At 35.2% G+C, this 13621-nt stretch overlaps 1 protein-coding gene and 2 long non-coding RNA genes across 3 annotated transcripts; 1 reads left to right on the forward strand and 2 right to left on the reverse strand.

Annotated features, from left to right (window-relative positions):
* The first annotated feature begins 3175 nt into the window (after positions 1 to 3175).
* Positions 3176 to 8428, forward strand: LOC111433849. Its single transcript, XR_002708868.1, has 7 exons — positions 3176 to 3491; positions 3924 to 4000; positions 4136 to 4282; positions 5275 to 5420; positions 7157 to 7244; positions 7563 to 7728; positions 7840 to 8428. It is a non-coding gene; the product is annotated as an uncharacterized LOC111433849 (long non-coding RNA).
* Positions 7343 to 8605, reverse strand: LOC111433848. Its single transcript, XR_002708867.1, has 2 exons — positions 7965 to 8605; positions 7343 to 7852 (listed from the first exon to the last, which is right to left on the reverse strand). It is a non-coding gene; the product is annotated as an uncharacterized LOC111433848 (long non-coding RNA).
* Positions 8606 to 11783: 3178 nt separating this feature from the next.
* Positions 11784 to 12662, reverse strand: LOC111433567. The gene has a single exon (XM_023070636.1). The coding sequence runs from the start codon at positions 12660 to 12662 to the stop codon at positions 11784 to 11786; it is 879 nt and encodes a 292-aa protein (XP_022926404.1).
* Positions 12663 to 13621: the final 959 nt, after the last annotated feature.

Genomic DNA, 13621 nt, shown 5'->3' on the forward strand with positions numbered 1-13621 from the left:
TTTTTTTTTTTTTTTTTTTTTATTTAAGGCGGAGTCTGAAACTTTGAAAAGCCGTGTGCGAACTAAATAAAACACCGCACTCCAGATTCTTTTCCTTTTCCTTTTCCTTTCTCTTTTTCTTTATTTATTTATTTTATTTTTTTTAAATTAGCCCTCGCGCCTTCCCATCCATAAACGGCGAAGATAACGGTAACAAATATTCCTACCAAAAGTGGGTGGGGGTTCTTTCCTTTGGATTTATACCTCATTCATGCATGCCGCACGCTACTTTCTTTTTTTTTTTTTTTCTTTTTCTTTTTTATTTACGAAAGTTCAAAGAACTCACACATTTTATTTCATATCTATTATATAATATTGATTATTGTAAATTTATATATAATATTGTCCAAGAAAAAAATGGTATGAACTACATAAATATAAACTACCCTTCGTTTATTGTATATTAATAATGCGAAAAGTGTTTAATGTTCGGAGAGTCCTAAATTTATTATGATTAAATGCTCATCTATTACTTGAAAACATTGAACTCTTTAATAAATTTTATCTGATTGTTGGGCACAAATAAAAAAGGAGATATTGTATTTATAATCAGGATCTTTGTTGTTTATGTTTCCTTTTAAAAGGAGAGATGGACCATGTGTTTGAAAATTTGACATTGTGTTTATGAGTATAATTTTCATAGTCTAATTAATAAAGGATGTTTGCGAAGTAAGTCTAGTTAAAATAACGCGTGTAATTTTTTTTAGAATATTTAATATTTATAAAAACCATAAATTAACCCATGTGAAATAATAATGGTAAACTTATAGTTGGGGAAGTCAATTATTAGAAATATATATATATTATTCATAGTCTTAAATATGCATCCAATGTAATGGCGATTATTTGAATTGGGAAGTCAATTATTATTTTTTTAAAATCTAAATAATTTAAGCTATAATACATTTGATTTTATACTCGCTTACTCTATCATTGTGAAAAAATAATAAATAAATAAATAAAATAAAGATATACTGAATACTATAATTAAGGAAAAACGTCTCAATTAACTTTATTTAATATGCAATAGATCTTATAAACCAACTGTAAGATTAATATCTTAAAGAGAAAAATAGAGCATTCATTATAAGCGTGTAGAAATTTCTTCTTAATAAACTTTGAGGGGAAATCCTTGATGTGAAATTACACATTGGTTAGAAAAGGGAACAAATATCTCACGTGGCGTTTTTAAAACCTTGAGGGAAGTATGAAAGGATAAGCCCAAATATGACAATGTCTACTATCGATGGGCTTGAGACTATTACACTTGAACGAAAAGCCAAAAAAGAACAATATCTGCTAGCAGTGATTTTTGCTGTTATAAATGGTATCAGAGACAGGCACGGGACGGTGTGCCAATAAGGACTGTGGGCTCAAAGGGAGTAGACTGTGAAATTTCACATCGATCAGAGAGAAAGTAAAACATTTATTATAAGGACGTGAAAACTACGCAATAAAATATTAAATAAAAAGTAGAATATTTATTAACAACGAGGTTGAACGGTTATCTCGGATCCATTGTTTTATTTATTTAGTTTATTAGTATTCTAAATGTAAGTGGATTAGGAACTGGGGAGGGAAGGATGAATTAAAGCTGGAGCATTAAAACGACAAAGTTCTAATTCACACCTAACGAATACTACAATTGGCAGGGAAAATTTGAAATTAAATGAAATTAAATTAATCATCACGTGGAACATTCACAATGCGCTTTAAAAAAAATGAAAAAATAAATAAAATTAGAGCTGGCAAATTCTTAGAGATAAAGTGAATATTAAAATAATAATGGAGTTTAAAAAAGTTTATAAAAAAAGGGAGCCCAACCGGGAATGCGTGGTGAAGTAAGCAGAGTGACAGACCAATTGGCTCTTGGCACATGGCAATGGCTGGAGTGGGAAATTATTTATGTCGACACTCCGCGTTTTCTCTACCAAGAGCCACGCAATTAGAAAAAGGAAAATAAAGTAGGCCGTGTTTGACTTTTCAAGCCCGCTGCGACACGTGATGCACCATGAGCTGCTGGTCGGCGTTGGCGTCTTCCCTCGGCGACAAACACATCATTAATTTACTACTTATTTACTCTTTCCGGTTCTTGCTTTCAATTTTATAAACTTTTTAATATTTTATTTTTAATTTGGTAATATATATTTTTTAAACTTGTCAACAAATTTTAATTTACTAATAATAATATATTTTTAGGCGACATCAATCTATATCTTAATCAATTCAATTATAATTTGAGCGATAATTTACATTTTAATTAATAATTGTGTAATAGTTTGCATTTTTATGAAAAATTAATGAATTTAACGTTATTTATTAGTCAAACAAGTGAAGAGTAAATTATATAAATGCATGAAATTAATTAATTATAATCACGTATTTTTTTATTATTGAGAAAAACTTACTTATGAATATCTACTTACCTTGAACACATCATCAATTACATAGTACAGTGACAATTAATATTATTTTTAATGTGACATGACATTTAATTAACAATAAACAATTATGAAATAAACTTTTACTTTATTATTATTATTATTATTCAACTAACACGAACAATAGTCATGAATAAAAGAAAGGAAATTTTGAGTCTAGTAAGGTCTAATCAAACAACGTTTTATGTCATCAACTTTTTTATATTCAATATGTCATGCTTTTATGCTGTCGAATCAACATTGACCATGTGATTAAAATTAATTAATTTTTTTACTTTATAATTTTAATTACTAATTAAATTAATTTCTGAAATGTTTAAATATTATAGAGTTTTTAGACGCAAAAATTAAAAATTAAATGACATAAAAAATCCAATATGAGACATGAAAATTCATAGCCAACTAGGTAATTAATCTAAACGTAAAAAATCATAAATTAAAATTTTAACTTAAACCTAAAATAAAATACTTAAAAAAACATGGTGACTTTATTATTATTTTTTAATATATAATTTGATCGATGAAAATGGAGAGGCCCAAATATGAATCGGCCAAGGCCCGAAGAACCAACATCCCTCGGTGAGCCGATATCGTTGACCAGTCAAACCAGATAGTGGGCCAGAAGGGTGCATTGGCGCTAATAAAGCGACCGTCACACTCAAAACTCCGTTTTAAAAGAGTGTTCCCATTTTGTCACGAACTTCTGCGATCGCGGTAGTTTTTTCCCGCGAAAACTTGTTGAATCATTTTCACACAATGTTTCTCCACTCTTCCAATCCCAAAGTCTCGAATCGTCTGTGAAAAAAGAAGAACAGATCTTCACTGCGCTCTGTTTATTTAAGTTCGAAGCTATGGCTCGAGGGGGGTGTTTGATGAGGTTGCCTTGCATGAAATGGATTTGGGGGGCGGAGGCTTGGAAGTAGTTATTGGGAGATTTCGATGGCGTTGATGTGTGCGGTCGTGTCACAGTTCCCGATTACGATGGATCATCTGCAAAAGATTGGAGCAATGGTAATTCTTCAATTGATATTCCATTGCGGAGCTTAAATGATCGATCACAGTACCTAGCAGTTTTAGTTATAAAAAAGAAAAAAATGATAGGAGACTCTAGCTCCGGTAAGGAGAGCTGATCTTGCAAATTCTTCACTACATTGCTTACTTTTCCTGCCCTACAAAGTGAATGTTCAAGATAGCTAATGGGATTTTAAAAATTAGCATTTAGGGCAACGAATTTAATTTGGTTGAGCTTTGGGCAGAAAGTCTCAACTAGGAAGTAGGGAAGTTGTTTATTCATTTTCTTCTCGTCAATGGAACTGACCATCCCTTTCCATATGTCACCATTCATAAAAGATAATATACTAAGACTGAGGTGGAAGGCTAGCGATTTTGTACACGATTCAAATATTATTTATAAACAATATAGTATATTTTGTCTCAATTTAGCTTGCCGGCTATGTGAATAAGATAATGAAAAGAAGCTTAATGACGTATAGGCTAGGGATCAGGACATGAAAAAGTTGGTGAGTAACATGTTATGCTGTGGTGGGGCATGCTGATGCAGCTCGGAAATTCTGGATGGAATTTGAGATAAAAATGTGTCCTTCCATTGCATTTGGTGATCAGTTAATTCATTCTATGTTGTTTCTATTTTATAGGGAATTTCTGTCTTTTATTCTCTGGTACCACCTCCACCTAACCATTTGCTAAACAGGTATCTCCTTATACATGAACTGCAGATAAAGATCTTGAGATGAAAGTTTGACAGGTTCAACAGTCGACAAAGTTGAAGACTTGAATTCAGGGTATGATGCGTTCTTAAACTTTGTGAGATTACATGAACTGCAGATAAAGATCTTGAGATGAAAGTTTGACAGGTTCAACAGTCGACAAAGTTGAAGACTTGAATTCAGGGTATGATGCGTTCTTAAACTTTGTGAGATTACTTAGATAACGAGTGGTATTGATACTTTGTTAACTTATCCTTGTTAGTATCATTGCTCTCTTTGTGTACTGGGTTTGATTTTCTTATCCTTGTGTATGATATAGATATTTAATTTTTTGTGTCGTGTGTGAACCACAAAGGCTCCTTGAAAGCACTTCCATAAACAAATTTGTTCTATACTTTCGATTTTGTCACAACCTAATAAGCTCAAAGGATTCTTACGATATTCCTGTAGAGTTGAGGTGAGAGAAGCTCAGTGTCAGGACCCCGCTTGCATAGAAAGAGACCATAACGTCCATTTCTTGCTCTACTTTCAAGTTTTATTTACGCCTCACAATTTTACTTTTGACTTGAAAATGAATATGTTTTGAGTACTGACTTATGATACTACGATGTTATTTGGTTCATCGATTAGCTTTTTCATAAAAGCATCTGTTTTGTGCATGCTTCTAATGCTACAGTCATGGGCTGTTTGTGGTGTCACGACAGTCAGCAAATAGTATATCGCCTTTTTCCTTTTTTTTTTTCTTCCCGAGAATGAAGAATACTGAAATATCTGTTCTCTCTTCGCGTACTAATGTAAGCCAAATTCTATATGAAGATATTGGACACAAGTCCAATTCTGTTCTTCCACCTGCGGGAGAAGAAAAATTGAAGTTTCTATTTGGTGTGACTTGATCCAATTGACAGTGACATACTTTGTTAATCGTCTGTACGGACAATATCCTAAACCTTCTCCTGAACTCCTTGCGTTACTCATTCTCTCAGTTTACATTTGCTTATTTGTGAAATATATAAACTAATTATATTTATGTACCCATATATAAAGGACTCTGCTCTTCCTTGTTACAGAAACGTTTAATGGAAGAGTAGAAGAAATAATGCACTGCTTGCTTTTATAGATGTTTCTAAATACTCAGACGTCCTTGGACACAAGTTATAGCGCTTCAAGATTGCAAGGTGAGCTGCTATCCTTCTGAGCCAGAAACCCGTAAAAGGTTTAGTATACTTTATCTACGAGCTATTTTAATTTATTTTTTTTATTATCTGTGGATTTACGTTGCTAGGCTCCAACTTTTACTCCTGTCAAATTACAAGAAGAAACTACTACCGTCCATGAGTATTTATGTTATTCTTTAGTGGAATGAAAGAACAAGAAAAAAAAATACATGAGCCAGAAAGTGGCTACTAGAACAACAAACACAGACAGTGCTCCAACTGTTGCTAATCCCTAAAAAGATATAAATCGCTAAATAAATTGTTACAAGAAGCCCAAATAGAGGTAATGAAGTGAGCCTCCATCACACCTTCCGCAAGAACTACTCTTTCCATGAAAATCTCTTCTGCCCTTCTCCCACCAAATATTCCATAACACAGTGATGAAACCACTCTGCCACAGCCTTCTCTACTTCTCTCCTGAAAGGAAGGACGTGACAATACCTCTTTTCGAGCATAGAAGGACAATGGTCAGTCTGAGCCACAACAACTTTTAGTGACTGGAAAAACCTTAAGTGGAGATTCAAGGGAAAAGAGCAAAGCAAAAAGATTTTATTTAATTTGACTGGATTCTCTTCACATCATGGTGCGAGATGCATTGGTGTGTCAATGCTTTAGTCCTTGGCCGATATAATTTATTTGTTGCTTTTGCATGGCGGTGATTTTAGCATCTTAGATGCAGGAGATGGTAATCATAGTATAGATAACCATTCTCTTAATTCCAATGTTCAATAAATTAATTAAGAAACGATGAATGATTCCCTATTTGAGAGCTCAATTCTAAAACTATGCCCTGTTCGATTTTGGGAAGGTTAAATAATGTTATTCTCATCCCTTAATTTTACCATGCTCTTGCTGTACTCTTTTTTGATCTTTTCGTCTCTCTCATTTCTATGTCGGTCCCATGCAAATTTGAGTTTGATTGTCTTTACAGATATGGTAAATTTTATCAATTATGATCTTCTCACTTCAATGCAATATTAGAAATTTTGTTTCAATTCCATATTCTGATTCCTTATTCACATTCCTTTAAAGAGATTTCCTCACTCCGGTGTTCCACTTTTTTGTTTATCAATATAATCTGCCCCTACACACCCCGAAAGGAAAAGGGTGCAATCGATGGCTGAATATGGGCCATATTACATGGATCTAGTTTCATTTCCTTGTGCTGAAAACTGGGGCTGTAAGTTTTTCTCCTGGTATGTTTAACCTGGAAAATACAACCAATACTATCGTCAACTTTTAGATCTTAAATTCAACATTATGATTTAAGCTGCCATTCAGATGAGGACCTTCCAGGAACTTGGTAGATGGAATTCATATAGACTCGAGGGAACGTTAATGAACTTTAGTTTCATGATAATATTTTACAAATATCTTTTGAAATGTGCTTTTCTGAACATTCAGATTTTATCGACCATTTAGTATACTAAGTTGCATTTGGATAATTATTGCCCCACAGGAAAGTTTGTTAGTGGCTTAAATGATTTGATAGAATTTCATAATCAAAACTGCAAAGCTTTTCATTGCTATGCTCGAAGGGCCCTTATTTGAGCGCTGCGCCGCCCAAAATTGTGACCAGAGATGGATTTTTAAGAAATGAACAGATTATAAACTCAAAATAATTGTATTTATACATTCATTTTTCTTTCAATATTGTGTTTCGTCAACTTCATTGGCAAATAGCATGTTTTCCTCTCCTTTCTAACCTGTTATTGCGCTTAACAACCTTTTGCAGACGAATGTCACAGAGTTTCTTCAAATTCATCTGTTAGAAAATAGCTTCTGCTTACCCGAGAGCTGGGATTGTCTGCAAAAGTAAATTGGTAAATACTAGACACTGAGATTGCCGTGTGAGAAGATGGAAGAATAAGAAAGGGAGGAGTGAATATGTTAAGGATGACAGTCAAAGCTCTAGGATCAGTTTTTCTCTCGAAACAGAACCAATTAATAATATTGAAGATCATAGACAAGCATAGATGTACAAAAAATGCAAGTAGATGGCTTCTAATCAAGGATGCAGAAGAAAATGAGCAGGCAAAGAGTCAATCTGCCAATCAAGAAAATTCACTCAGATTTCACCAGAAGTACAAAAACCCACATGGGAGAGTGATTCAAATTTGAGCTAATCTGAATCTTTGCAGGTTCTTCAGGTGCAACAGCTTCAAATTTGCAAAACCCATCATCAAAATTTAGAGCATAGCTGCAAGGATCATATTGAAAATTGAACCTTCTTTTTCCTCCGTTCTTGATGGCTTTCTTCATCGCTGCTCTCATCCTCCAGAACAGTTTCCTGAATTGCTTCCTACTGTAAGCATTCATCCATTCTATGCCTCCCACCAATCCCATTTATACAGCGTCAATTTCTATACTCTAAAATTGCTGCTGCTAATCCCAAAAATGTCTTGAAATGAAGAGCAGGGTGCGATATTTTCTTGGTATTTGAGGAAGATTATAAAGGATTCACAGACACAGAGACAAACATCAAGAGTTGCAATGAGGTTTATGCAGGAGTGTCAGAACTAAAACAACAAAAGAAGATTCACCTTTTTGTATACAGGAGTAACGAGTTATAAGAGAAAGGGTAAAGCGTAATCTTTTGGCCTTCCAATGAAGCTTCGCAGTTTCTGCTGAGCCTCTACGATGATCGGCCTTTTCTCCTTGGAGTCATGTTGGAATGCTCAAATTCCATCAACTACAGCGATAAAGACAGAGAAGGAGAAGGGGAGAGAAAAAGGGAGGGAGAACTAATAGCTGTTGCAGTGGGCAGAGAGCCTACAAAAGACATATCAGTATCGAATATTGTTGCGGCAAAAGTAACGAAGGAAGCTGACTATGTTCAACGGTATGTCCTCGGTCTTTACCTCTTTCACGGGCATAAACATATTTAATGTTCCACTAAGCGTTTTAATAATTCTTTTCGGTTCCTAAAGATTCATTCTTTTGAAAAGCAAGGAATAAACTTCCTTTTGAACATTCTTGCTGGAAAGGATTATAACGATTCAAACCTTTTCTCCGTTATGAATTTAGCAGAAAGATGCTGTTGCAGGAAATCCTGTCTGTGTTTTAGTCAAATTGTTAGTATAATTAAAAGTTGAGGAAGTAGAGATTTGTTTTCCTTCTAAGCTTGACTTTTAATCAAATTAGTAAAGAATGTTGTCTATGGATACAGACGCAGTAAACCAGAAACTCTGGTACCGATCAATCAAATCAGAGTTTTGCCATCTTATCCATTGATTTGTCTTCTTCATCAGGCAAAGTGGAGGAACTTGATTCTTGATAACTTTATAGGATTTTTAGGCCTTATTGCTCTCACACTTTCTTTTACTTTTTCTATTTAACCAATAATCTCATTTTTGTCTCACTCCACCTCCTCATCTGTACGTAGAATCTTCGGGTTTCTTGCCATCTCCCTCCCACTGAGCAGAACTACATACAAAGGGAGATGGGGATCATCCTTGGCTAATGACTTGTCACTCTAGCCAACTATGCCACCCTTGTCTTCTCTTTCAATTACTTATGTAGGGTCATTATCCTACACAAAGTGGGGATAATGGTCTAGTTTTCCATCGGCTAAAGTCTTCCCATATGACACTTTCTCATGGTGGGGTCCCTCTTAAGTTTTTTTAATGGTTAACCACAAGCTGGGGATAGGATTGTTTGGTGGACCTTGAGTGCCACGTGTCAAGATCATAGGTGGTGGTGATACAGAGGACTGATCCTCCCAATAAAGGCTTGTTGATGATGTTCAGATTGGAGGAGGTATGGAAAAAGTCCATATTCCAAATTCACCTTTTTCAAATGCTAGCATTAATGCCCATTGCCATTCTCTCGCAAGATCGTTTTCCCATTCGTACAAAGGCCATTTGGTCTGCCTCTACCTTTTTCTGCAGATTCTCTCTGCAACCGGTGCCTTATCAGAATTTTCTGTCATTTTATAACTTTCTCTTGGTCATCGAATATTTATGCTGTTTTCCCATCTTTTGTCCATTTCACTTTCTCGATACTAAAAGATATTACCCAAGCTGAAGCCTTCTTGGGTTTTTAATAGATGTAAGGAGTGGGGATTGAGAGCTCTGACTTAAAGGATGCTTTAACCATTGGACTATGCACTTATGTTTAGACAACTTAATTTAGATTTGGATGCTATTCCTCTCTAGCCTAAGGTTCTCTAGAAATTTTCAAATTAAGCTTGGACTTTGATTTTGCCCTCTGGCCTCTACCTCAGATTATGAAGCAAAAGAGTTGTCAAAGTAAAGGGGGGGAAATGCATTGGCCTTTGATTTTGCCCTCTGGCCTCTACCTCAGATTATGAAGCAAAAGAGTTGTCGAAGTAAAGGGGGGGCAATGCATTGGCCTTCGGATTCAAGCATGCCAAAATAGAGTATTGCTTTTTAAGCCTAGCTCGTAGGAAAATGCCTTTTTATGTTGTTGGGTAAACAAACCTTTACTGTTCGAAGCCGAAAGTGTGTTGGCGAAAAGAAATAAAAAAGTTACACGATTTAGATTTCCAATGTCACAAACGGCAATAGTATCTCTGCTGGATTTGCTTCAATGTCCTTTTTTGACCTTCGCAATAGCATTATTTTTTTAAAGCATGTGATTTTCTTCACCGTAGATATCAAAATGGAAATAAAAGCTCAATGATAATAGTGGTAATATTCCATGAGTTTTTTTCTTTTGAAAAAAACTTGTTTAGGTATGGCATTGTCTTTATATCAGTATCAACCTATATTTTTTAGACTTTTCAGACCACCTATCCTCTTTTTCTGTTTGCTTTTTGGTATTTCCTTTTTTTTTTTTTTTTTTTGGCAAAAATTTATTTCATAGTTTACAAGTTATAATTTTTTTTCTTGTTTGTATGATTTGATAAAACCCTGATAAATAGTATTTATGAGTGTATCATAGAAATCTATTCTAGGACTAAATTCTTATGTTTCTATAAATTATAGGGACCAATTTCTATGAAATAATACTAATTTCTATGTTGTTACTGTATTTGGTAAATTGATATAGGAAAGGTAATTCATATTATTCTAAATATAGGTGATGTGTGCAAATGTCTATTCATGGCACACGTGACAATCAGAGGAGTTCCATCAATTGAAAACTTTTGGAACGTCACGATTTCCACTAATATTTTATCTCACACCATTTAAGTTGTTATTTTATTAATTGAATTTGAAATCACTTGGATTATTGATGGTGTGGACACTAATCCGGCTTGTGCTTTTTGCAGGTCCAAGAAGGAAGCAACACAACATCCATTCGGTGTGGGCTTCATTTGCAAGCTAGCCCAGTGGAAGTAGTAAGATAGGCCTGGTACGCTCACAACTCTTAACTCATTCGTTTTCTTAGCCCACTCTCCGTTATTTCAAGAGAGAGAGACGTTAAAAATGCACTGAAAATGATCCAAAAAGCTTTTGGAAACTAAGCAATCATGATCAAACTCGACATTGTTTTTGTGTCTCTCAAATGCCATAGGATTCGGATAGAAACAGAAAGTGGGGGTTTCGCCTTTTTTTGAATTTATTTCAAGTTACCAAAATCCGCCATAAGTTGGGTTTGTATTTTCCGTTGGAATTGATCCATTGGGCATTGGACCACCCCCACCTTTCAACGGCCTCAAAAACCCTGTTTTAATTTCCCCCCCTTTCCCTCCAAACTATATCTGAATTTCAACTCCGTTTTCCTCTCAATTCTATATTATTTTATCATAAAACTTTATAGAAGAGACAAACAAGACCAACCGTCACATTTTTTGTTTGATACAATCATATCGGGTATTTTTGTAGCTTTTGGGCGCATTGAGCTTAGCTATCTAAGTTTGTGCAACTTAAAGCTATTTTTATGAAACTCATATTTCATATTCTATGCTCTTAGTTAAATCTAGAATCCTTACTATTATTGTACATTTACTTCTTTTAAATGATATTAAATTCTTTATTTTTTAATTTTTTTTTAGAGTTGAATTATAAGTTTAGTAGAGAAAAATTGACAAGAACTTGTGCCATTAATTCGGGGAAAACCCATTATACACATTTTGGATTGTTGCCACCTATCATCCGTCAATGTGATTAACGTTTAAGAGTCTTATCCTAATTATCTTCTTTATTTTTCTCCTTAATTCAAGTGATGAACAGTAACTAATCATTCTTTCTTGAACTTCTGAATTGAAATTATGATTCAATTACCAACAACCCCACCACCTTGCTTTGATGAATTCTCCGGCGACCGGCCGCCGTGATTGTTTCTTTACATTAGTAAAACATGAACGAAATCATACAAGAAACAACAAAACCCCCACACAAAAAAAAGGTGACCAATTGAGAATTGGATTTTTTTTTTTTTTTTTTGTCTCACTTTTAGAGGAAGATGAAGCATTCCAAGGAAACCAGTGGGTTTTCTAGTGACTCAATCTGAGTGATCATATTTCCATCAGTGATATTGTTTTCTTCTACTACTTTTCGACTGGTCGCCGGTGCTTGTGTTATTGCTGTCGGCGTGCGAAGCGGCGATGATTTACCTGATTTTCTCACAGATGGGGTCCGCCCCAGGGCGGATCTAGACCCTCCGCTGTCGAAACGTGCGGTGGCTGGGGACCGGGATCTCCTGCCGAAATTCTCATCTGGGTCTTTCTGAGTAGGCTCCGTCCTCAATCCTCGATGGGTCATTGCTGGACTTGCGTCTCTTTTCTGAACCAATCTCGCCGACCCAACAAAGCTGTTTCGTCGGACCGGCGACTGGTCTGATCTCCGGTTAAGTGTCTTGTTCGGTGACAATTTTCTTTTCAACCCAACTTCCCCGGGAATTGATTGATTTGTCGGCAGTGCTTTCAAGACCATTTGATGAACCTCTTCACCGCCGTCCATTATATCGGTGAAATTGGCGGTGGCGAAAAACTTGTCCGGGTTGGAAATTTCATCGAACTCAGAAGGCTGTTGTACAATTCCATTAATGGGAATTTCAGGAAGCTTCTTCTCGATCTCATAGGTGACCTTATCTCCAACAGGTTTTTGGGCTTCATCTTCTTCCGGTGGGCAATTCTTCAGCGGTGGCGAAATTGCCAGTGGTTTCAGAGCATGCGTTTCAGAGAGAACTTCTTTAACTGTCTCTTCCTCCATGGAAGACGGCGGCTCTCTGCTTCCGTTGTCAGTTAACGGCCCAAATATCTTATCAGCGGCTGCCGCATCGAATTTATGAGCTGAACTTGACGATTTCCCCGAACTAACGCAGCAACCCATTTTAGCTGGCGGCCTTCAGAACATGTCGGCGGCGACGGACATTATAACATGCCGGCGAGGTTGCAGAATCTTCAATCTTCCATGGAGGATGGTACTAATGAAATGGGCGAAAGAGGGAGGCTAATAAAGAGATGAAAATTCGACAATTTTTTAGGATTATACTTTTTTTATTTTATTTTAATGACCGAGAACTTTATACTGGATTAGATTCATAAATCTTTTAACATTTTAGTTTGAGATACCCGGAAGCGAACCGCAACCCGACCCGGACACGTAATTGAAATTTTAATGTTTTGTTAGTGAAACCGTGCTTAAAGCAGTGCATGGGACATGGGTCGGGCTACCACGAGACATCAAAGGACGCATTCATTATCACAACCAATACTAAATGTTTTCATAATCCCCTTAATTATTAACAACTCTTTTCATGAACACTTTACATCTACCCTTTAAAAAGATATTTGTTACCGTACATGTGGCCGAATAATATTATTGAACACATAATCGAAGTAAATGTTTCAATCATTTAAAATACAATTTTGGATCGCTCTTGTTTTTTCCTCTTACAAAATAACTTAATTTAAATTTTAGTTTTTCGTCAACTTAAACGTCAATGATCAAAGAAATGACGAATAATGAAGCCTCAAATAGACATAATAGGAGAGAAAAATAAGAGAAAAAAAAAACAAAAATATTATCCAAAAATATTTTTAATTAAAAAACATGAAATAAGAATATATATATATATATATATATATATATAATAAAAATCGCTCGTCATGAAAAAAATAAAATAAAATAAGGATGTAATTGTTGTTATTTTTAAATGTAATTAATGGTTTTCCCGCTTGTGAAAAAAGAAAAAGGTTCGGCCGTTACGGGTAGATCCAACCCAAAATGAAGTGAAACTCTCATTATGAAGGATCCAGCGCCCGACATGTCGTTGGGCCTTGGGCCCA

The sequence above is a fragment of the Cucurbita moschata genome, unplaced genomic scaffold (genome assembly GCF_002738365.1).
Source record: "Cucurbita moschata cultivar Rifu unplaced genomic scaffold, Cmos_1.0 Cmo_Scf00043, whole genome shotgun sequence".
NCBI classification, from domain to species: Eukaryota; Viridiplantae; Streptophyta; class Magnoliopsida; order Cucurbitales; family Cucurbitaceae; genus Cucurbita; species Cucurbita moschata.